Source organism: Tachyglossus aculeatus, chromosome 7 (assembly GCF_015852505.1).
Source record: "Tachyglossus aculeatus isolate mTacAcu1 chromosome 7, mTacAcu1.pri, whole genome shotgun sequence".
NCBI classification, from domain to species: Eukaryota; Metazoa; Chordata; class Mammalia; order Monotremata; family Tachyglossidae; genus Tachyglossus; species Tachyglossus aculeatus.
Window position 1 is genome coordinate 36,059,699 of NC_052072.1, and position 24,981 is coordinate 36,084,679.

Sequence of the window (24,981 nt, forward strand, 5' to 3'; positions counted from 1 at the left end):
GTTTTAAGGGCAATAGGTCCATGGTGGAATTGTTCAAGGGGAAAATGAGAGAGGAGATGAAAAACTATCACGCTCTTTCAAAAATTATTTGGGACAGAAAGCTAGCTGGATAGAACTTGACGTCTGATTCAGTATGACATTTTAAGGTTTTTTTATTCCTTCAGAAAGAATGGGTACTTTTTTTAAATTTCCTTGATTGCTGCAGAATTCAGTTCAGTTGGAGAGCTTATTCAGTCTTTCCAAATGGAATCTTGAGTTTCATTGTGGGAGAGATAGGAAGAAATTAGTGCCTGACAAATTAACTACAACCTTAACTTTCTTTTCATGTAGTCAGCTTTTCTTTTATTCCATACTGGGTTATCTTGCTCCTTATGGGTGGGGATCTGTCACTTCATTTTGTACTTCCGAAGTGCTTACTACATTACTGTGTACTTCCCAAGCGCTTAATACAGTGCTCTGCACACAGTATGTGCTCAATAAATACGATTGATTGAAAGAATGAATGAATTCCTACAGTGTAATGCATCAAGTGGGTGCACAATAAATGCTAAAAATTCACTCTTCACAAAACTCGCTTATGATGATGATGATGATGGTGGCATTTATTAAGCACTTACTATGTGCAAAGCACTGTTCTAATCAGGGCCATCCTTCCTTAGGTTTTTTTTTATGGTATTTGTTAAGTGCTTACTATATTCCAGGCAATCAATCAATCAATCAATCGTATTTATTGAGCACTTACTGTGTGCAGAGCACTGTACTAAGCTCTTGGGAAGTACAAGTTGGCAACATATAGAGACAGTCCCTACCCAACAGTGGGCTCACAGTCTAAAAGGGGGAGACGGAGAACAAAACCAAACATACTAACAAAATAAAATAAATAGAATAGATATGTACAAGTAAAATAAATCATCATCATCAATCGTATTTATTGAGTGCTTACTATGTGCAGAGCACTGTACTAAGCGCTTGGGAAGTACAAATTGGCAACATATAGAGACAGTCCCTACCCAACAGTGGGCTCACAGTCTAAAACTTAAAACTGTAAGTCTAATAAGTCTAATAAGCCCAATAACTCTAAAACAGTAATTTAACGTGAACTTAGCAGGACTGATGACATCCTGAGCACCCTTTCCAAGCAGAAACGTTGGCGGAAAGAACAAAAAAACCAGAGGAAGGGGTTTGAAATGTGGCGGAAAATAATTATAGCACGAAGAAGCAAAGCTATCTAGGGAAATACAAGCTTTCTGCGCAATTTGTTGAGTGTGCTGTACCTAGCATACAGCAATTGTTTTAGTAAAAACCGTTAGCAATATAAATGAAACAAATCAATTAACAAATTGATGGTTGGTTTCAGCAGGGCGATACACTTGTTTATCAGATTCATATAAAATAATAAGAAAATAGAGCTTAAAAATTAAAGGCTGCATGTATTTTAAAGACCCATACTGTTCAGCTTTTTTTAAATGAAGTATTGGATCAAAGGGGAAAATTGTATTTCATTGAAAAATGGAGCATGTTTTTGGCATAGTCACAAAAAGACTCCTTTTTTTTTTACTCTGTGCTTAGGTTTTAAACAGGACTGAGATTCAGGAAAGAAAAGCAGGAGGCATATTAAAGTACAGTCTCAAAAACTGATAACACGTGAAACCTGGGACATTACTAGATTAAAATAAAAATTCCATATTTCCCAGAAACGTTTTTCAGACCAGGTTGAAAATAAAAATTCAGTGAATAGTCCTTGCCCTCTAGGCATACCTCTCTAGCTACTGATGAAATTTTATATAATTCATCCTCCTCTCCAGCTACTGATGAAATTTTGTATAATTCATCCTAATAGATAGCTATCGTAAAATGCATATTTGGTTTTAAAAGTCTACTACTATAATTGCCCCCATGTTAAATTTTTAATTGGACACATTGAGCTGTGGTAAATACAAGCTCCCAGTGTTATAGGATCATTACAACCTAAGAGTTTTTCCACCCAAATGTACCACCAAGCTAGATATACACTTCCTATAATACCAAGTCTTCCGAAGCAGCATGGTGCAGTGGATAAATCATCCAACTTGGAGTCAGAAGGTCACGGGTTCTAATCCTTGCTCCGCCACTGTCTGCTGTGTAGCCTTGAGCAAGTCACTTCACTTCTCTGTGCCTCAGTTACCTCATCTGTAAAATGGGGATTAAGACTGTGAACCCCTGCAGTACAGGGATCACGTCCAACCCAATTTGCTTGTATCCACCTCAGTACTTAGTACAGTGCCTGGCATATAGTAAATGCTAAATAAATACCACAATTATTGTTATTGTGACTGAGCCCCAGACTGAGCCCCCTTTTTCCTCTCCTCCTCCCCATCCCCCCCGCCCTACCTCCTTCCCCTCCCCACAGCGCCTGTGTATATGTTTGTACAGATTTATTACTCTATTTCACTTGTACATATTCACTATTCTATTTATTTTGTTAATGATGTGCATCTAGCTTTACTTATTTATTCTGATGACTTGACACCTGTCCACACGTTTTGTTTTGTTGTCTGTCTCCCCCGTCTAGACTGTGAGCCCGTTGTTGAGTAGGGACCATCTCTGTATGTTGCCAACTTGTACTTCCCAAGTGCTTAGTACAGTGCTCTGCCCACAGTAAGCGCTCAATAAATACGATTGAATGAATGAATGATATTATTATGTCTTTCTCCACTTTGTGGCCTTTCATGGCTAGGTATTGTGTAGCCGAAGAATGAAATTTTGGACTGTCGTTAAATCTCTATACATCTAATTAATGCAGTAAACACGAAATTTGACGGTGCTATCACTTGGGTGCTTAGCTTAGTTGAATTAGAAAGTAACACCATAATTGGCATCACATCAAGTTTTAGTTTAGAACTTGTAGGAGGAAGACATTAAAATGTAGGCATGTTAAGGACCTTCCCTTTGCTTCAAGTTTTAGCCAAATGGATAATATGTGCTTCATTTGCAGTGACAAGGTGCAGTCCATTTGTTACCTTCAGCTGACAAGGCAACTAGTTTCCTGTTCGTCCGACGGTGGAATCGCAGTTTGGAATATGGATGTCAACAGAGAAGAGGTAAAAGTAAAGTCTAGATGGATTTAGGTAGGAGAGATTCTTTAAGACTTCTGTCGGCAAGGGTGTCCCCATTTTTTGAAACCATAATGAGACAACTCACTGCCGAATACCGCCACCGCCTCACAAGTATTATTGGAGCAAACCCCATCATCAGCAACAATATTTACTTATCACATAATAATAACAATAATAATGATGGCATTTATTAAGCGTTTACTATGTGCAAAGCACTGTTCTAAGCACTGGGGAGGTTACAAGGCGATGAAGTTGTCCCACGGGGGGCTCACAGTCTTAATCCCCATTTTACAGATGAGGTAACTGAGGCACAGAGAAGTGAAGTGACTGGCCCAAAGTCACCCAGCTGACCGTTGGCGGAGCTGGGATTCGAACCCATGACCTCCGGCTCCAAAGCCCGGGCTCTTTCCACTGAGCCACGCTACTTCTCATGTGAGCAGAGTGCTCCAGTTACAAAGTGGTTGGGGAAACCCAGTCAAATTGAAAGATGTAATGCCCGCCCTTAAGTTTCAGTTGGTGAAACAAGTGAAGAGGAAGGAAGGGAATTGGGGAATTCTTGTGGGAGATGATCTTTTAGAAAGGCTCGAAGGGAATCCCGATTCTACAGCTTGTCTGCTGTGTGACCTTAGGCAAGCCACTTCACTTCTCTGGACCTCAGTTACCTCATCTGTAAAATGGGGATTAAGACTGTGAGCCCCACGTGGACTGAGTCCACCTGATTCGCTTGTACACCCCCCCCCCCCCCCCCCCCCCCCCCCCCCCAGTGCTTAATACAGTGCCTGGCACATAGTAAGCGCTTAAATACTTTTTTAAAAAAGGAAAAAGAGTGGATGGGCGTTCTAGGCTTGGGGAAAGGTAAGAGCGATGGATCAAAGATGGAAGTGATATGAAGAAGTGTGAAAGTAGCTCGTTTCAACAGATTGGTCTTGATGAGGTCCAGTATTCCTGAGACAGCTTAATGCCCTTAGGAGATCAGCATCTTTGCAATCCCTGTTATGGCCATTGTTGGCCTAGATTTGCGGAGGTGCTTCAGGGGTATATCAGAGGCTCAGCATAGACCCTTAAGCTTTGAGCCCCTTATCTCACTTCCTAAACTTACTCTTACTTTCCAAGGGCAGTAGACGGTAACACCACCCTCCTTTTGAGAAGTAGCGTGGCCTAGTGGAAAAAATGCAGACCTCGGAGTGAAGGGATCAGGGTTCTAATTCTGACTCCCCAATTCTCTGCTTTCCGACCTTGGGCAAGTCACTTAACTTCTCGGAACCTCAGTTACCTCATCTGTAAAATGAGGATTCAATCTTCCTCCTTTTATGAGCCCCATGAGGGACAGCGACTTTGTCCAATCTGATTATCTTGTAGCTACCCCAATATTTAGTGTAGCACCTGGAACCCAGTAAGTGTTTAACATATCTCAAAAGGAGGTGGTCTGCTTCCTCTCAAAATCCACACCTTCCACCTGGGCCTCCGCCCTCATCTCTCTGCACCTTATCAAAACGCTTGCCCCCTCCCTCTCTCCCTGACTGCTGTCTTGAACTGTTCACTCTCCAATGGCTTCTTCCCCACTGCTTTCAAACATGCTCTTCTTCCCATCCAAAAAAACCCCTCCCTTTACCCCATTTGCTAAGCATTTAACAAAAAGCCAAAAATGTTGTATGAGTTGTGTATCCCCGCTGCCTCCAATTCCTCCCTCCAGTTCTATCTTTGACCCCCTTCAGTCTGGCTTCCACCCTCTTCACTCCACCAGAACTGCCCTCTCACAGGTCGCCAACGATCTCCGTCTTGCCAAATCCAGTGGCCTCTACTCCATCCTAATCCTCTGCGACCTCTCAGTTCATTCATTGTCGTATTTATTGAGTGCTTACTGTGTGCAGAGCACTGTACTAAGTGCTTATAATAATACCTGTGTTTCTAGGTGATGCTTTTATTACCAAAGCGCCTTACATTAATTATTTAGTTATTTACTCCTCCCAACACCCCTTGGAGCTGGGTTCAGGTATTATTACCCCCAGTTTACAGCTGGGGAAACTGAGACATGGGAAAGTTAAGTGACTTGCCCAAAGCCACATAGGGAACGGGTGTCAGAGCTGGGACTTGAACCCGGGACCTCTGGCCTTCAGGCCCGTGGTTCTTCCAGCGGGCCACATCTCCTCCCCAGCACTCCTCTTCGACGCTATCAACCACCCCCTTCTCATGGAAACATTATCCATCCTTGGCTTCACTGGTACTGCCCTTTCCTGGTTCTCGTACTATCTCTCTGGCCGCTCAGTCTCAGCCTTTTTCAGGGGCTTCTCCTCTGCCTCCCAACCCCTAGCTGTGGGAGTCCTTCAGGGCTCAGTTGTGGGCCCCCTTCTATTCTCTAGCTGTACCCACTCCCTTGGAGAACTCATTCTCTCCCCTGGCTTTGACTAACATCTCTAGACGGGTGATTCCCAAATCTAGACCTCCAGCCCTGGTCTCTCTCCTTCTCTGCGGGCTCGTATTTCCTCCTGCCTTCAGGACATCTCTACTTCATTCATTCATTCATTCAATCGTATTTATTGAGCGCTTACTGTGTGCAGAGCACTGTACTAAGTACTTAGGTGTCTTGCCAACAACTCATACTTAACATGTCTAAAACAGAACCCATCTTTCCATCCAAGTCCTACCCTCCCCATGACTTTTCCATTACTGTAGACAGAACCACCAACCTCCCTCGCTCACAAGCCCCTAACCTCAGTGTCATCCTGGACTCATCTCTGTCATTCAACGTATATATTCAGCCTGTCTCCAGATCCTGTCCAATCATCCTTCAGGACATCATTAAAATCTGCCCTCTCTTCTCCATCCAAACTGCTACCACATTAATCCAAGCTTACTTACTGTATCTGCTCCATCAGCTTCATTGCTGACCCGGCCTCCTGTCTCTCCCCACTCCGGTCCATACTTCACTCTGCTGCCTGGATCATTTTTCTACAAAAATCCACACTCCTCAAGAACCTCCAGTAGTTGTCCATCCACCGCTGCATCAGAAATTCTTTACCATAGGCTTTAAGGCACACAATCACCTTGCCCAGCCCAGCCCAAACGTTTCGCTCCTCTAATGCCAGTCAACTCACTGTACCTCAGTCCTCTCTGTCTCACTGTTTACCCCACCCATGTCACCCATCTAGCCTGGAACTCTCTCCCTCTTCATATCCAACAGGCATTTACTCTCCGTACCTCCAAAGTCTTATTAAGAACACATCCCCTTCAAGGCCTTCCCCAAGTAAGCCCTCATTTCGTCTCCTCTCATTCCCTTCTGCGTCACCCTTGCGCTAGGGAGTTGCACCCTTTATTCACCCCTCCCTCAGCTCCATAGCACTTATTTCCATATCTATAATCTCATTTATTTGTTTATATTAATGTCTTTCTCTAGACTGTAAGCTCGTTGAGGGTAGGGAATGTGCCTCCCACTTCTGTTGTACTCTTGCAAGCACTTAGTACAATCCTCTGCCCACAGTAAGTGCTCAATAAATATAATTGATTTTTAAAAAAACTTCCAATCTTGGTGTTGGAAGATCCTGTCTGCCTTTCATTAGCTCATAGTCGGTCACTAAATTCAGTTGTTTTTTCTTCCACAGTATTTCCTGGATTTAGTCCATCGTCTCCATTAAAAGGCCACTATCTTGGCTCAAGCTCGTGTTCTTTCCGCTCTGGATTCTTTGTTAGCTCTTCACTGGTCTCCCTGCTCCAAATTCTCCCTTCTGTAGACTACACTTCATTCTGCGGCCCGGATTATCTTTCTCAAATGTTGTTTGGCACATATCGCTCTACTCCTTGAAAACCTCCAATGGTTTTCCAGTTCCTTCTTCAAACAGAAGCTCTTAATACTAATTGCAGCATTTAAGTGCTCACTATGTGCCAAGCACTGGGGTAAATGCAAGATAAGCAGATCAGATGCAATCCTGTTTACCCGTTAGGGTCCTTAAAAACAAAAAAAACCAAACAAAGCCACCCCCCCACCCTAGAATAGTGGTTATTTTAATTGGATTATGCATGTGATTATTGTATACTGAACATGTAACAAATAATAATAATGATGGCATTTATTAAGCGCTTACTATGTGCAAAGCACTGTTCTATGCGCTGATGAATAGATTAACATCCAAACTTCGAGAATTTGAAAACAAATTCTAGCAAGATTGCTCTTACTGAGTAGTCATTTACAGAAAAAAGAAGCCAAAAGTACAGTAGGTGATTGATTTTTGTTTTTTTTCTTCTAACCAGGCACCTCAATGGTCAGAAAGTGACTCTTGTCAGAAATGTGAACAACCTTTCTTCTGGAACATAAAGCAGATGTGGGACACGAAGACACTAGGATTAAGACAGGTAAGAAGATAATCGCTACAGGTGCGTTTAAAGTGTTTTAGGGATTGGTTCCAACTGGCCTGGGAGGGGTCTGCCTCATCCCCCACCCCCTTTTGTGGTTGCAGCCTCCAAACCAACATAAACTGTGGATACTTGAGTGGGAAAAGAAGAGGGGCAGTAATCTATCAGGATTTAACTCCTCCTAATAATAATAATGATTATGGTACTTGTTAAGCACTTACTGTGTGCCAAAAACTGTTCTAAATACTGGGGTAGATACAGATTAGTCAGGTTGGACACAGTCCCTGTCCCACATTGGGCTCACACTCTTAATCCCCAATTTTTTTTTTTTAATCGAGGAGGTAACTGAGGCCCAGAGAAGTGGGAGGGGGTTCCAGGATGGGAAACTCTAATAATAATAATAATAATGGCATTTGTTAAGTGCTTACTATGTGCAAAGCACTGTTCTAAGCGCTGGGGAGGCTACAAGGTGATCAGGTTGTCCCACGGGGGCTCACAGTCAATCCCCATTTTACAGATGAGGTAACTGAGGCACAGAGAAGTGAAGTGACTTGCCCAAAGTCACACAGCTGACAGTTGGCAGAGCCGGGATTTGAACCCATGACCACTGACTCCAGAGCCCACGTTCTTTTCACTGAGCCACGCTGCTTCTCAATGTTGCTGACGTGTACTTCCCAAGCACTTAGTACAGTGCTCTGCACACAGTAAGCGCTCAATAAATACGGCAAAATGAATGAATTATTATCATCCACACGGAGGCGGTGACTGGTTCACACAGCGGACACGGAAGGGGTTTACCTGATTTCCAGGCAGGTTTGCCAGGCCCACTCTACTTTCTGATGAAGTAAAATTTAGTTTTCCGAGGGGGCGGACCTGTCTGATTCAATATAAATACATTAATGTAACCATATAACTCATCTGTAATGGATTGAGTACACAATTCTGGCTATTTCTGCTTTTAAAAATGGGTTTCTGACCCCGGTTCAGGCACCGATTCCCTGAGAAAGATAGTTTCAACATGCGTTTTGAAACAAATGTGCAATTTCTGAGGCTCTCATTGTGTTGTAAGTTTGAGAACTGCCCGTTGAAATTCAGGCACTCAGTACGTAAGGGAGAATACCGCAGAGAATTTGGAAAAAAGAAATTCTCTCGGCATAAGGTACCGTCATTGTCACAACCATTTATGAGGCAATTGTTTTGCTTGAAACACTGAATTTAAATCCTATGGAGGTAAGAGAAGGTGATTGTGACCCTGGAACTTTGGGGCCTTGCCTAAAGTAGGAAAAGCAGGAAGTGGCAGAAAATCCACATGTGCATTCAGTAAAATATTAAAGTTTTGCAAGTATATGTACAAATATTCGCTTTGGAAATAGGCATTCACCCAAGGTGAGTAGGAACCTGTGTTAGACGAATTGAAAATAATATTTTACTACTAGAGCATTTTTTTTCCATGGGGGTTAAAGTAAAGTTCATGAATTGCCAAATTTCCCCAAATGATTAATTTACAGTGCTGCTCTGTAGGGAAAATTTAGAGAAGCAGTGTGACCTAATAATAATAATGGCATTTTTTAATTAAGCGCTTACTATGTGCAAAGCACTGCTCTAAGCGCTGGGGAGGTTACAGGGTGATCAGGTTGCCCCACGGGAGGCTCACAGTCCTAGTCCCCATTTTACAGATGAGGGAACTGAGGCCTGGAGAAGTGAAGTGACTTACCCAAAGTCACACAGCTGACAAGTGGCGGAGAAAAAAGAAATTCTCGCAGCATAAGGTACCATCATTGTCACAACCATTTACGAGGCAATTGTTTTGCTTGAAACACTGAATTTAAATCCTGTGGAGGTATGAGAAGATGATTGTGACCCTGGAACTTTGAGGCCTTGCCTAAAGTAGGAAAAGCAGAAAGTGGCAGAAAATCCACGTGTATTCAGTAAAATATTAAAGTTTTGCAAATATAAGTACAAATATTTGCTTTGGAAATAGGCATTCACCCAAGGTGAGTAGGAACCTGTGTTAGACTAATTGAAAATAATATTTTACTACTGGAGCATTTTCCATGGGGGTTAAAGTAAAGTTCATGAATTGCCAAATTTCCCCAAATGATTAATTTACAATGCTGCTCTGTAGGGAAAATTTAGAGAAGCAGCGTGACCTAATAATAATAATGGCATTTTTTAATTAAGCGCTTACTATGTGCAAAGCACTGCTCTAAGCGCTGGGGAGGTTACAAGGTGATCAGGTTGCCCCACGGGGGGCTCACAGTCCTAGTCCCCATTTTACAGATGAGGGAACTGAGGCCTGGAGAAGTGAAGTGATTTACCCCAAGTCACCCAGCTGACAAGTGGCGGAGCCGGGATTTGAACCCATGACCTCCGACTCCAAAGCCCGGGCTCTTTCCACTGAGCCACGCTGCTTCTCTGGCCAGTGGACCTAGCGGAAAGAGCTTGGGCTTGAAAGTCAGAAGGACTTGGGCTCTATTCCCGGCTCTGCCGTTCGTCTGCCGTTGCCTTGGACAAATAATAATAATAATAATGGCATTTATTAAGCGCTTCCTATGTGCAAAGTACTGTCACAAGTGGTTGCCCATCCACTTCCACATCAAATAGAAACTCCTTACCACTGGCTTGAAAACAATGAGCTCTCTCCCTTCCTTACCTCGTTAATCTCCTACAACAACCCAGCCCGCAGACTTTGCTCTTCTAATGCCGTCCTTCTCACTGTACTTTGACCTTGTCGATCTCGCCACTGACCTCTCGCCCACGTCCTGCCTCTGGCCTGAAACTGCCTCCCCCTCCATATTCAACAGAGCACACTCACCCCACCTTCCCAGCCCTCCTAAAATCACATCCCTAAGCGGCCTTCCCTAAGCAGCAAAACCTAGTGGATCGATCCCATTCATTCATTCATTCAGTCGTATTTATTGAGCGCTTACCGTGAGCAGAGCACTGGACTAAACGCTTGGGAAGTCCAAGTTGGCAACATATAGAGACGGTCCCTGCCCAATAGTGGGCTCACAGTCTAGAAGGGGAGTCAGAACATCATTCATTCATTCAGTCGTATTTATTGAGCGCTTACTGTGTGCAGAGCACTGTACTAAGCGCTTGGGAAGTACAAGTTGGCAACATATAGAGATGGTCCCTACCCAGCAGTGGGCTCACAGTCTAGAGAAGATCATGGGTTCTTACCCTGGCTCTGCCACTTGTCTGCTGTGTGACCATGGAGAAATCACTTCTTCGAGCCTCAGTTTCCACATCTGTAAAATGGAGATGGACACTGTGAACGCCACAGGGGACAAGGAATGTGTCCAACCCCCAATTTGCTTGTATCCACCCCAGTGCTTGGCACCCAGTAAGCGCCTATCAAATAGCATAATTATTGTTGAGAAGCAATGTGGCCCAGTGGAAAGAGCCCGGGCTTTGGAGTCAGAGGTCATGGGTTCAAATCCCGGCTCCGCCAATTCTCAGCTGTGTGACCTTGGGCAAGCCACTTAACTTCTCTGGGCCTCAGTTCCCTCATCTGTAAAATGGGGATTAAGACTGTGAGCCCCCCGTGGGACAACCTGATGACTTTGTAACTTCCCCAATGCTTAGAACAGTGCTTTGCACATAGTAAGCGCTTAATAAATGCAATTATTATTATTGACCTGATCACCTTGTAACCTCCCCGGTGCTTAGAACAGTGCTTTGCACATAGTAATCGCTTAATAAATGCCATTATTAGTATTATTATTTGGTGGAAAGGCCATTCCAAATAGGGGAAATGCATGTGCATTGACTAGATCTGTTGAAATTAAGATTGATGTTGGAATTATTAGGAAATGTTTTAGATCTCACCTCATTTATTTGGAAGATTAAAAGAAGCGGTACATAGAGAAGTAGCCTGGCCTAGTGGCTAGAGTATGGGTCTGGGAATCAGAATGACATGGGTTCAAATGCTGGCCTGACCTTGAGCAAGTGACTTTATTTCTCTATGCTTCAGTTACCTCAACTGTAAAATGGGGATTAAGTCTGTGAGCCTCACATGGGACATGGACTGTGCCCAACTTGATTATTTTGTATCTACCCCAGGCACGTAGTAAGCACTTAACAAAATACTTTAAAAAAAAAACTGGAATAAATGCCACTTTCTTCTACTCTGATACTTGCGATAGTTATGCAGGAGTGTCCTCTTCAACTACAAAGAACTACGAATTTAAAATCCAATCTTAAATTTGCATTTCATTCTCCCCTTCCCGCCCTCAAAGCATCACTGTAGGAAATGTGGACTAGCCGTCTGTGGAAAGTGCAGCACCAAGCGTTCCAGCTACCCAGTCATGGGCTTCGAATTCCAGGTCCGGGTCTGTGACTCCTGCTTTGAGTCCATCAAAGATGAAGAGTAAGTCTTTTCCGATCTTTTCATTTCTGCTCACCTATCTGTGGACATGCAGCTCGCAACTAGAGGTTGAGCAGCTTTTCAAAGAGGGGCTGAATTTATTTATTTTTTTTAAAAAAGGAATAATCCTGAATAGGTGCCTATCCAGGTTGGCCCTTCTGGTTTGCCCTTTCGATCCGATCCGTACAGCTGATTAAGTTGCTGTGTTAAATATCATTCACTGTAGAATGGTCACCTTTAAGCAGTTCATTAGACTAGGAAGAAAGATGTCTTGTAAATAGTTGGAAACTTATCTCTTTCTAAAAAAAAGTAGCTCTCTCCCCCTTCAAAATCTTATTGAAAGCACATCTCTTGCACACAGTAAGCGCTCAATAAATACGATTGATTGATTGCTTGATCTCTTCCAAGAGGCCTTCCCTGACTAAGCCCTCCTTTCCTTGTCTCCCACTCCTTTCTGCATCACTCTGACTTGCTCTCTGACCCCCTCGCCCCACAGCATTTATGTAAATATCTGTAATTTATTTATATTAGCGCCTGTCTCCCCCTCTAGACTGTAAGCTTGCTGTGGGCAGGGAATGTGTCTATTTACTGTTACATTGTGCTCCCCTAAGCGCTTAATACTGTTCTCTGCACACAGTAAGCACCAATAAATACGATTGACTGACTGGAAGGAACGTTTTCTCCCATTCCCCGCTTTTCAGCCTTTTCTTCAGGCGTGCTCGGCTTGTGTGTCATTTATTAAAATTTCCGGAGAACGTGGCTCAGTCCTTTCACAACAGCAGCCCGCCTGTAGGAACTTTTCCGAAGGACTGTAGCCTTACTCGTCTCAGTTCCGCCTTAGAAAACGTCTTTGCCTTTGCATCCGGTGCTGCAGTCGAGGCTGCCGGGTGGCAGGCTTTCCCTTGTTGACGGATACCGTCACAGCCTCATCTAACCTGAGATGCTGAAAAAGGTCATTTTATGGTTAATGTGAGTTTGGGTCCGTAATAAACTTAAAGTGACAGCTCTGTTTTATCTTCAAACCATTTCCTTGGCTCTGCTGACCGCTGGCTATTGGAAACTTCACCTTAGCAAGTGGGTCCTCCGAGCTGGGCTCTTTGGAAGCAAACACCTGGGCTTATGTGGGTCATTTCAGTCAGTTGGTTGAATTTATTGAGCACTTCCCATGGGCAGAGCGCTTGGGAGAGTACACTATAGCAATATAGCATACACATTCCCTGCCCACAGTGAGCTTACACTGTAGAAGACAAGCTTGCAGCTCCCTTCTGGTGTGTCGTAGCGGGTCAGCTGTCCTTCCATCCACGATCAGGGCCAATCCTCCGGGTCTCACCGGACAAAAATGGCCCCGTTGAAGTTTGCAGCCTCCAGCGTATTGCCCTAAGGGCCCAATTCTGTGGCTTCCCTGTATCATGAGAAACAGCATGGCAGAGTGGACATCGCACGGGCCTGGGACTCCGAAGGTCATGGGTTCTAATCCCAGCTCTGCCGCTTGTCTGCTGGGTGATCTTGGGCAAGTCACTTCACTTCCCTGGGCCTTAGTTTCCTCATCTGTAAAAGGGGGATTGAGATTGTGATTCCCCACGAGACAGGGACTGTGTCCAATCCAATTTGCTTGTATCCACCCCAGCACTAACTACAGTGCCTGGCACATAGTAAGCGCTTAAAAAATGCTATTATTATTATTATTATTGTTATCATCATCAGGCATACCAGGTGGACCAGGTGGGTGCGACTGAGTGAAAACTCCCTGGTAAGGAGGGCAGTTGGAAACCAGTACACCCTAGGTGGACACTGCTTTGCTACAGGGAATGGGAAATTCCAGAGGCTCCCAATTCAGTCGAATTCATTGAGCGCTTACTATGTGCAGAGCACTGTTCTAAGCACTTGGGAGAGTAAAATATAATAATAAACGTACCCAATCCTTGCCCACATAGCCATCCCCCGGGCCTGGAATGCCCTCCCTCTGCCCATCCGCCAAGCTAGCTCTCTTCCTCCCTTCAAGGCCCTACTGAGAGCTCACCTCCTCCAGGAGGCCTTCCCAGACTGAGCCCCTTCCTTCCTCTCCCCCTCACCCCCCTCTCCATCCCCCCCCATCTTACCTCCTTCCCTTCCCCACAGCACCTGTATATATGTATATATGCTTGTACATATTTATTACTCTATTTATTTATTTTACCTGTACATATCTATTCTATTTATTTTATTTTGTTAGTATGTTTGGTTTTGTTCTCTGTCTCCCCCTTTTAGACTGTGAGCCCACAGTTGGGTAGGGACTGTCTCTATATGTTGCAAACTTGTACTTCCCAAGCACTTAGTACAGTGCTCTGCACACAGTAAGCACTCAATAAATACGATTGATGATGATGATGATGCAAGAGGAACCCTATGTTCCTCCTGGTAATTTGGATGGACACCAACATAGTGATAAATCACGTCCTCTTTTATTATTGTTATGGAAGAAATCCCAAAGGACTCCTTTGCATCATAGTGCACCTTTCAATTAGCTTAAAGTATGACATCTTCTCTTACCACAGATCCACATTTCGGAAGGGTGGACAATCAGGTACCATTGGGAATGTATCAGTGACTTGTTGTTTTTCCTCGAAGCATAAGTTGACATCAGTCTGCACATTAGCTGCAGGACATCTTCTTGGATTTAGTCCAGGTCTGGGGCTTCTTAGTTTTGATAGTCAATCCATTAGAGTCCTGCATGGGCATGGGAGAACCTGTACTGTCAAATGGCCTGCAAAACAAGCAAATAAACACAAAAGTCTTGGACTAGATTTAAATTGCGTTCCTTCTGCCTTTCACCTCCCCGCAAAATCAGGCCTGTTTTCAGCCCTGATGAGTGTACCACTGTAGTGTCTTCTGAGCACCTTCGTAGTACTTGCCACTATAGAAAGAGAGGAGGTGTGCGCGAGAGGACTTCAGTCCTAAAGTGCATTGCATTCCCATGTCATTTATTTATTTTACTTGTACATATCTATTCTATTTATTTTATTTTGTTAGTATGTTTGGTTTTGTTCTCTATCTCCCCCTTTTAGACTGTTGGGTAGGGACTGTCTCTATACGTTGCCAACTTGTACTTCCCAAGCGCTTAGTACAGTGCTCTGCACACAGTAAGCGCTCAATAAATACGATTGATTGATTTATTGATGTCAGGAGAGCTATCATTCAAAAAAGCGGTTTTTATGAGGAGACACTTTAAATGCTGCATCATTCATTCACCTCAGGCACAATTAAAGCTTTGGAACAGAGAAGCAGCATGACCTAGGAGACAGAAGGACTTAGGTTCTAATTCCAGCTCTGCCACCTGTCTGCTTGGTGACCTTGGGCAAGTCACTTCACTTCTCTGGGCCTCAGTTTCCTCAGCTGTAAAATGGGGATTGAGGCTGTGAGCCCCACACGGGACAGGGACTGTGTCCAACCTGATTTGCTTGTATCCACCCCAGCCCTTAGTACAGTGCCTGCCACATAGTAAGCGCTTAACAGAGGCCATTCAAAAGCAACCCCAAAAAGCATTTAAAGTTGGCTATGCTTTTTATTCCTTTCATAGTGATCTTTGGTAGTGCTAGAAGAGAACCAGCAGAGCGTTCCTTAAAAGTTCCGAAGTTCAAACATCTTAAACGTGTTCTGTATAGTGCCCAGGAAAAGGCCCTACTGCTTGGGACCACCTTGGCATCCCAGGAGTAAAAGCTCCTTGAAGGGTGTGAAGGGAAAGGTAGGAGGAGGGGATTTATGGTTGGTGAACCTGGGCCTTAGTTGCCCACAATCTAGGCTCCTTTGGGGCTCACCCTCTTAGCTCGCACATATTCGCAGAAAGGAATCAATCAATCAGTCGTATTTATTGAGCGCTTACTGTGTGCAGAGCACTGTACTAAGCGCTTGGGAAGTACAAGTTGGCAACCTATAGAGACAGTCCCTACCCAACAGTGGGCTCACAGTCTAGAAGGGGGAGACGGAGAACAAAACCAAACGTACTAACAAAATAAAATAAATAGAATAGATATGTACAAGTAAAATAAATAAATAAATAGAGTAATAAATATGTACAAACGTATATACATAAAGGAACCCTTCTTAGGAGCTCAGTGTTCCCACCTTTGTGATTGGGACTAAGTTGGGAGCACCTCTAGACTGTAAGCTTGTTGTGGGCAGGGAATGTGTCGCTTTATTGTTAGATTGCACTCTCCCAAGCTCTGCACACAGTGAGCACTGAATAAATGCAATTGAATGAATGAATGAATGAAAAGGATTCCAGGAGCGTGAGTCGAGAAACGGCCCTGGGAGATGAGCTCTGGGGCAAGAACAAGCAGAAATCGTAAGGACAATCCACAGTTCGATTAGTCCCGATATAGGAAACTGAGTTTCCTCCATTAGATTGTGGTCCTTTAGGTACTCTGTAGCCTATAAGTGGGCACAAAACGTGACTCCTTTCTCAGAAATGTATTCTGTCCAGTTCCAGGTTTGTTGTAAATATTTTCATATGTTCCATTACAGCATTGTTTTGACCCTTCATGACTCTTTAACAAGTATGTTTTAAATGAACTCTTCCCTCTGCTAGCCGCACTTCCCTGGCAACCTTTCATGAAGGAAAACACAACATTTCCCATATGTCTATGGATATCGCCAGGGGACTGATGGTGACCTGTGGGAGCGATCGTGTGGTAAAGGTAAGCATTGCAAACTGTCTCAGTATCTCAGTTCTTAGGTTGAATTACCACCTTCTTCCATTACACTATACAATTGAATTTTCCAAAGCACAGCGAAAGGTTTTTCTTCCATCTTCCTCCGCGTGTATTTTAACGTGGCTTTGTTCATCTATCGCCACGTTGTCTCAAAAAATTTGAGCCACTATGCTGGCGGTGGTGGTTAGGATTTTCATCTGGTTTCCTTAGCAGGTAGATGTTTCTTAAAGAATTTTCCTCGGCTCCTTTTTAACGTATGATAAAGCAGAAGCAGATCATTTCAGGAACTCGTAGAGCTCAAATATTTGCATTTTGTTTAGCTTTTGTGTGGCCTTATTCTCTAGAAACCCTTCCTCAGAGAACTTGGAAAGTCTTGTTAAGGTACTTATTAAGCCTTCACTTCAGTTGACTCACAATACCAAAGTTATATCAGCCCAACACCCACCCTTGGGACTTATATGTTTTATTCCTGTCATCAGGACTTATGAACATGTGTGTAGACTTATTTGTCCAATTATTTACTCAGCTATTGCATCCTGTTATTTATGGTACTTCCTTTTGTCCTGTTCCTGTTAACTTTTATCTGTTAAAGTTTCATTAAGTTTTTCTTTTCCATATCTTATACTTCATGTTTCTAAAAATCTTTGCGTGTGTGAAGGGTGGAAACTAAAAATTTGTCCTCTAAGGCTCCCTCCGACTCGTTCTACAGTGTTTCCCACTCTTGTGACAATCACAGAACCTTTTGAAAATGTTTTCCTATATCAGAGAAACCCCCCCACCGTACTAAACCCCTCTATAGGCTAGAGAGGCTATTTTTTTCTAAACCGTTACCCTTTGTTTTGAAAATAGAAATTACTGTATGTAAACAAGCCAGAAAATGTAAACAAATTAAATCTGATGTATGAGTTTTTAAAATAGGACTTTACGAGGCTTTTTAGCAATTTATTATATTGGCCATGCTGTTTTAATTTTGCAGTGTGCTTCCAGGTACTTCCGTGAAGAACGCAATTTGAAGTAGGAGAAATAGCCATTGATTTGAGAGAAGAAAATGGTTCCACTCTTGATGATCAGGCTCTGAAAGAGTTTGGAAATTCAAAGCTGGCCCTGGCCTCCTCACCCTTCCCATTTCTTTTCATTCCAAGGCAGCAGCAGGGATTAGCTCCAGGGGTTTGGGCCTCATTTCTAGGAGTGCTGGAATGTGAATAGTATGGATGATGATGATGATGATAATGGTATCTGATAAGCACTTACTATATGTCAAGCACTGTTCTAAACGTCAGGGCAGGTACAAGATAATCAGGTTGGACACAGTCCCTGTCCCACATGGGGATCACAGTTTTAATCCCTATTTTACAGATGAAATAACTGAGACGCAGAAAAGTGAAGGGACTTCCCCACAGTCACACATCAAAAAAGTGGTGGACCCGGGATTAGAACTCAGGCCCTTCTAACTCATAGGCCTGTGCTCTATCCACTAGGCCATGCTGCTTCTCTGCTGCTTCTCGCATATCTTAGAATAAAGTTCTAGGTCTCTTCTCTGCTGCTTCTCGCATATCTTAGAAGAAAGTTCTAGGTCTCTTCCAGTTTTGTAGTATCAGGCCCAGTGACTTGATTCTAACCCAAGTTGGGTCCCAATGGGGCTTCAGTCCCCTCCCATAATATATATTTCAAGATGAAATTGGGATCTTAGTTCAGGCAGGAGACATAATGGAAATAGAAAAGCAGCGTGGCTCAGTGGAAAGAGCCCAGGCATGGGAGTCAGAGGTCATGGGTTCAAATCCCGGCTCCGCCGCTTGTCAGCTGTATGATTTTGGGCAAGTCACTTAACTTCTCTGTGCCTCAGTGACCTCATCTGTAAAATGGGGATTAAGACTGTGAGCCCCACGTGGGACAACCTGATCACCTTGTATCTTCCCCAGTGCTTAGAACAGTGCTTTGCACATAGTAAGTGCTTAACAAATGCCATTATTATTATTATTAAATCTTTGGCAGTGATGGCAGAATTTCCAGTCTTCAACTTGCTGTTGTGCTTAGGTCACTCACTGCTCCTGCTGCTTCTTCCTTGGGGAAATAATTTTTGACTCCTCTTTTATCTTTACCTTTCGAAGTCCTTGGTATCACAGTCTCAGGGAGGTTGTGAGAATAAATGAATTATCTGATGCATTCAATTGTATATTTCTGCTCATTTTCATGCTTTGGTTGCCTTTTCATTTTCAGCAGCTTTCCGGTTTGCAAATTTTGTGGGATTTTTTTTTTTTCTCGTGGTCTTTTGAACTATCACTGGGCAGGCTCAGTTAAGTGTCTGTTGCTCTCATCTTGTCTTCCAGATCTGGGATATGACACCTGTAGTCGGTTGCAGTCTGGCAACTGGGTTTTCCTCCGGCTGACCCGAGATCTCGGCAGTTTATGCACCTTATGTACAGCAACATGCACCAAATGATGTCCTTCCTATGAATATCTCCACAGTCGCAGGTCGCTTGGCGTTCCTCCTCCTCCTCCGCCTCCTCAAATTGGACAATGGCCTTTATGAGAACAAAATTGTTCTGTAGCACACCCCGAGACCGTCTTACAGAAGGACCCCTATAAGGCCGGTAGGAACATCATACAAAAGATTTATGTCGAACGTGACTCCTTGAATGGTGGATCTACTACCACCTAATTTACCTTTTACTGTAAACAGAGTGTGTTCTCTAACGAAATAGCAATGTTCTGAAAGCCTCGTGAGTTTTAGTGGGGAGGAAAATTATGGACACTTCCAGGCAAAAATTCCCATCAAAGGTTAAATCTACTTATAGTCAGTCTGGGTTGATTTAAAAGGAGATTTTTATTATGTTTTGTTGAAGTGGGATGGAAGAAGAAGGAGGCTGGGTTTTTTTTGTTTTTTTTTTAATTCTCTCTCTCTGGTAGGGTGGCAGTAGAAGTCAGAAGCCAGAATATATCTTCAGTCTGCTGGCGGTATCTGAGAATTTCTGTGCATTTAAGTTACTTGTAAATTTATTGATGATCTCTGTTCCTTCCAGCTAGTTTAATTTGCCTGTAATTCCAGGCTACCTGTCATTTTTTGTGTCCTCTGACTAAACCACCACTTGTATTCTTTGTAAGTTGCACACTTTCAATAATGGTAAAGGCAGCTCAGGACATACTATTTTGTCTCAGTTGCTCTGTGAGAAGCCGTCCCAGGCCTGTTAAAATGTAATTCTCGCAAATCTGACGACTTTCCTCGTGTAACTGGTGGAAAAGCCCTTTCTCCCAGCTTGACCGCCATGGGAAAGGACCCAGTCAGCTCCTTAGACCAATCTGGTCGGACAGACTGATTTCTAGTTCTAAAATGACTATGTGTGACGTTGACTGCAGCATGTTTGGCATTCTTTGGAAATTACCCGGAAGAAATGTTAGAAGATAAAAAATGCCAAATAGAATGTATTTTAACAGTGACTGCTGTGAGCGGGACGTCCTGGGAAGGATTAGTGACTGTGGGTAAATAGCTCTTATAAAGGCCTTGCACGGAAATTGTTGTTAATAGGAAGCCCCTTGTGTTTTCATGGCTGATTAATCTGTTGCCATAGCGGAGAAGCATATAAAATACTGGCTACTCAAACTTCCTGGAAAAATTTTCAGCATTCCATTTACTTTCGTAGAGAGAAATTTGCAACAAATTATTTTTAAACTGCAAATCCCAGGATGTGTAGGGCTGCCAGGATGATTGTAGAGGGGGTGTGCAGTTTTGGAGGATGGGTTAAAATAAGTGTTTTCTGCAGCTTTGACTGATGTAGGTAATCTGATAAGGGTGCTCCGTTTCATTGAGTTGGGAAGTTGACGGGGTAATATGTTCAGGAATTGGAAATAAAGACGATAGTAAGGTAAATCGTAGATGCTGTTCAGAAGCAGCAACGGAACCTAGTATCAGACTTCGGAAACTTGGTTCCCGCCGTCTGATACCTAAATATCCAAGCCAGCACCTATGTTGGTAAAAGGGGAAACAGCGTGATGTTTTGGTTCTTAAGGAAAGTTTATTGGTCTTCGGAAATGACAGCGTTTTATTGTTCATTTTAATTTTGTATTTAAATCACGTGGAAAAGATTTTTGTTTTTGGTAACGTTTCTTGGGCCCTCAGCAGAAAATATGTTACTAACGTCCAATTGGGAAACGTAAGTTGGTGATTTTTTTTTAAAAAAAAAAAACAAACAACTTTTTTTGAAACCAATTTAGATAGATGCTTATCCTTTACACTATTCATACAAGAGTGCTAGCCCAGGGATTTTATTTTTTTTCTCCAGTGGACTTGATTACGCTATGTCGTTAATGCACCTCATTGTCACTTTTGTGTAAGTTTTGAAAAAAGAGAGTTTGGTTAAACTGCATGTCACCGTAGCTGGCAGGAGTCTGAGATTAGAACTTTTTGCATAATAAAATAATTTGGAAGTTGTTCAGAGCAGCTGGTTCCTGAGTTATCCCCTTCCTTCATGGTCAGTTTCTGTTACTTAAGCAAGAAGGGTGGGAAGAAAAGTATTAGCACTTGGAAGATGGAGAAACGATTAGGTGCTGTCTACTATCTATTTAAAACAAATGGGGAAAAAAAATCCCTCTCCATTGTAGAAATTTGCTTTGCCCCGTCACCAGTACAGGAGCAGAAAGAAATTCTTACATTCAGAGTGAGGCATGTGGTCGTTCTTCAACTATTCTGTTACAACTTGTTTTTTTACAGAAGGTGGATGGGGCCTTATTTCTCCTTAATTAGACAGCGTTGCATCAATGATTTTGTTGGGGAAAGGATTTATCCAACAGGGAGCATTCACATATAACTGTTCAGCCACAGCGGGGATGGATAGCCTATATTTTGGGGGATAAGGAACTATGTACTGGATTTATCAAGAGAAGAATTATGGCAAAGAAATGTCAGTTGCTTTTAAAGAAAAAAAAACACAAAACTCTTCTCTATTTCTCAGTATTAGTCCAAATAAGATTAATCCTTTAGCAACAAGTAGACACCAGTCCATTAGATCTCAATTTGTGTAGTGCATTTTTGCTTCTGCCTTCTCAGTCGTCTCTGCGGTCTCAGGCAAATCAAAATATGATAGGAATTGCCTGTTTCTTCTAACTCTTTCCCTGAAGAATTATATTTGGCAATCTAGCTCTAAATTTTAAAACTGTTTAAACTGGATCAAACTGCATAAAAATTGCAATAATTCAAATGCAAGCATTGCTTTTAAAAACACAAATTTGTATGAAAGTAACATCAATTTGCATTGAATTAGGTTCCTCAAGTTTTAACCAAGTAAATACTACTACTATTAGCAAAATATCAAGTGTCTGTTATGAGGTTTAACAAATGAGTGATACATAAGAATTATATTTGGCAATCTAGTTCTAAATTTTAAAGCTGGTTAAACTGGATCATACTGCATAAAAATTGCAAAAATTCAAATGCAAGCAGTGCTTTTTAAAACACAAATTTGCATTAAATTAACATCAGTTTGCATTGAATTAGGTTCAAGTTCTAAATCTAGTTCTAAATTTGAAAACTGTTTAAACTGCAAAAAATTGCAGTAATTCAAATGCAAGCAATGCTTTTTAAAACACAAATTGGTATGAAATTAACATCAATTTGCATTGAATTAGGTTCCTCCAGTTTTAACCAAATATCAAGTGTCCGTTATGAGGTTTAACAAATGAGTGATACATAAGAATTATATTTGGCAATCTAGTTCTAAATTTGAAAACTGTTTAAACTGGATCAAACTGCATAAAAATTGCAATAATTCAAATGCAAGCAATGCTTTTTAAAACACAAATTGGTATGAAATTAACATCAATTTGCATTGAATTAGGTTCCTCAAGTTTTAACCAAGTAAATACTACTATTAGCAAAATATCAAGTGTCCGTTATGAGGTTTAACAAATGAGTGGTAAATAAGAATTATATTCAGCAATCTAGTTCTAAATTTTAAAGCTGTTTAAACTGGATCATACTGCATAAAAATTGCAATAATTCAAATTCAAGCAATGCTTTTTGAAATACAAATTTGTATGAAATTAACATCAATTTGCATTGAATTAGGTTCCTCAAGTTTTAACCAAGTAAATACTACTACTATTAGCAAAATATCAAGTGTCCGTTATGAGGTTTAACAAATGATGCATAAGAATTATATTTGGCAATCTAGTTCTAAATTTTAAAGCTGGTTAAACTGGATCATACTGCATAAAAATTGCAAAAATTCAAATGCAAGCAGTGCTTTTTAAAACCCAGATTTGCATTAAATTAACATCAGTTTGCATTGAATTAGGTTCCTCAAGTTTTAACCAAATAGCTACTACTGCTACTAGCAAAATATCAAGTGTCCGTTCTGAGGTTTAACAAATGAGTGATACATACTGTCTATTGCTTAGTTGTTAAATGGAAGCAGATTATTGAATGTCAACTGTATTTTATACAGTTTAATATACAATAACTATTTGAAGAAGTTTAAATTTGTGCAGCAGATTTATATTTAGGAAACAGTTTAATGCATTTTTCTTGTATGGCTTTTTTGATTGGGGGGGAAAAGTGTATTTTTTTGTCTCTTACTGGCTGTGTCCCTGCAAAATACTGTATCCTACTTAAGTCAGAGGGACTAGATAAATTTACCTCTGCCCCCCATGTATTTTTTTTTTTAATTTTGAATACATATACAATAAAATGTTTCTTGCTTGTTAATGTTTGTAACTTGTCTTTGTGTTCATTAGAAGACCCCTTTGGAAATTGAGAGAGGAATTTTAGATCCCGAATTCCAGTGTTTTGCCAACAAATCTTTCCTCCAGGGCACTCAGTTAAACATATCTGACTGTTCTTAATTCAGAGGGGAAAAATGAAGAACGGTGATGGCAACTTCCTCCCTCCCACCATTGGAAGAATTTAAAGGGGGAGAAAGTGACTCGGGCGGCACTGACTATTCCGTTTGGATTTCTGACTTCCGCTAATCAATCAATCGATCGTATTTATTGAGCGCTTACTGTGTGCAGAGCACCGTAGTAAGCGCTTGGGAAGTACAAGTTGGACACTTAGATTATGCCAAACCCTGGAGCAAGGTTCAGGGATGATGATTCCCGACCCATAAGGCTTCCTCCACACTAAGCTGCCAGGAATGATTAGGAATGTGGCATTGAGAATTTGTCAAGAGGAGGAGGAGGAGGACTAGTGATATTTATTGACCGCCTGCTGCGAGCGGTACACGGTACCGAGCACTTGGGAATTACAACAGAAGCGCAACACCTAGGATCTGCCCCCAGGGAGCTTACCCTTTAATAATAATAATGATCATGGTATTTGTTAAGCGCTCACTATGAGCCAAGCACTGTACTGAGCACCGGGGTGGGTACAAGCTTTGCACATAGTAAGCCAACTATGTTGCCAACTTGTACTTCCCAAGCACTTAATACAGTGCTCTGCACACAGTAAGCACTCAATAAATACGATTGATGATGATGATGATAGTAAGCGCTTAATAAATGCCATTATTATTATTATTACAAGCAAATCGGGTCAGACACAGCCCCTGTCCCACATGGAGCTCACAGTCTTAATCCCCATTTTATACATGAGGGAACTGAGGCACAGAGAAGGGACTTGCCCAAGGTCTCACCCAGCAGACAAGTGGTCGAGCCGGGACTAGAACCCATGACCTTCCAACTCCCAGACCCTTGCTCTATCCACTAATAATAATAATGATGGCATTTATTAAGCGCTTACTATGTGCAAAGCACTGTTCTAAGCGCTGGGGAGGTTACAAGGAGATCAGGTTGTCCCACGGGGGGCTCACAGTCTTCATCCCCATTTTACAGACGAGGGAACCGAGGCCCAGAGAAGTGACGTGACTTGCCCAAAGTCACCCAGCTGACAATTGGCGGAGCTGGGATTCGAACCCATGACCCCCGACCCCAAAGCCCGGGCTCTTTCCACCGAGCCACGCTGCTTCACTAGGTCGTGGAAATCTATCTATTCTATTTATTTTATTTTGTTAGTATGTTTGGTTTTGTTCTCTGTCTCCCCCTTTTAGACTGCGAGACCACTGTTGGGTAGGGACTGTCTCTATATGTTGCCAACTTGTACTTCCCAAGCGCTTAGTACAGTGCTCTGCACACAGTAAGTGCTCAATAAATATTGAGCTAGCAGCGTGGCTCAGTAGGAAAGAGCCCGGGCTTTGGAGTCAGAGGTCATGGGTTCGAATCCCAGCTCTGCCAGTTGTCAGCTGTGTGACTTTGGGCAAGTCACTTCTCTGGGCCTCAGTGACTTCATCTGTAAAATGGGGATGAAGACTGTGAGCCCCCCGTGGGACAACCTGATCACCTTGTAACCTCCCCAGCGCTTAGAACAGTGCTTTGCACATAGTAAGCGCTTAATAAATGCCATCATCATTATTATTATTAATAAATATGATTGATGATAGACGGTCCCCTTGTAACCTCCCCAGCGCTTAGAACAGTGCTTTGCACATAGTAAGCG

General features: G+C 42.4%; 1 protein-coding gene and 1 long non-coding RNA gene across 2 annotated transcripts in view; both read left to right on the forward strand.

The window, feature by feature from the left end:
- Positions 1–19,559, forward strand: part of WDFY1 (WD repeat and FYVE domain containing 1) — a 76,181-nt gene extending 56,622 nt beyond the window's left edge. The window contains exons 8-12 of the mRNA XM_038749111.1: positions 2,975–3,080; positions 7,341–7,442; positions 11,684–11,814; positions 16,376–16,484; positions 18,827–19,559. Of these exons, the coding sequence (XP_038605039.1) occupies positions 2,975–3,080; positions 7,341–7,442; positions 11,684–11,814; positions 16,376–16,484; positions 18,827–18,886 (508 nt within the window). The 3' untranslated portion in view covers positions 18,887–19,559. The remainder of the gene's footprint in view (positions 1–2,974; positions 3,081–7,340; positions 7,443–11,683; positions 11,815–16,375; positions 16,485–18,826) is intronic.
- Positions 19,560–19,832: 273 nt separating this feature from the next.
- On the forward strand, positions 19,833–23,196 carry LOC119930904. The gene is made up of 2 exons (XR_005451855.1): positions 19,833–21,987; positions 22,787–23,196. It is a non-coding gene; the product is annotated as an uncharacterized LOC119930904 (long non-coding RNA).
- The last annotated feature ends 1,785 nt before the right edge of the window (positions 23,197–24,981 follow it).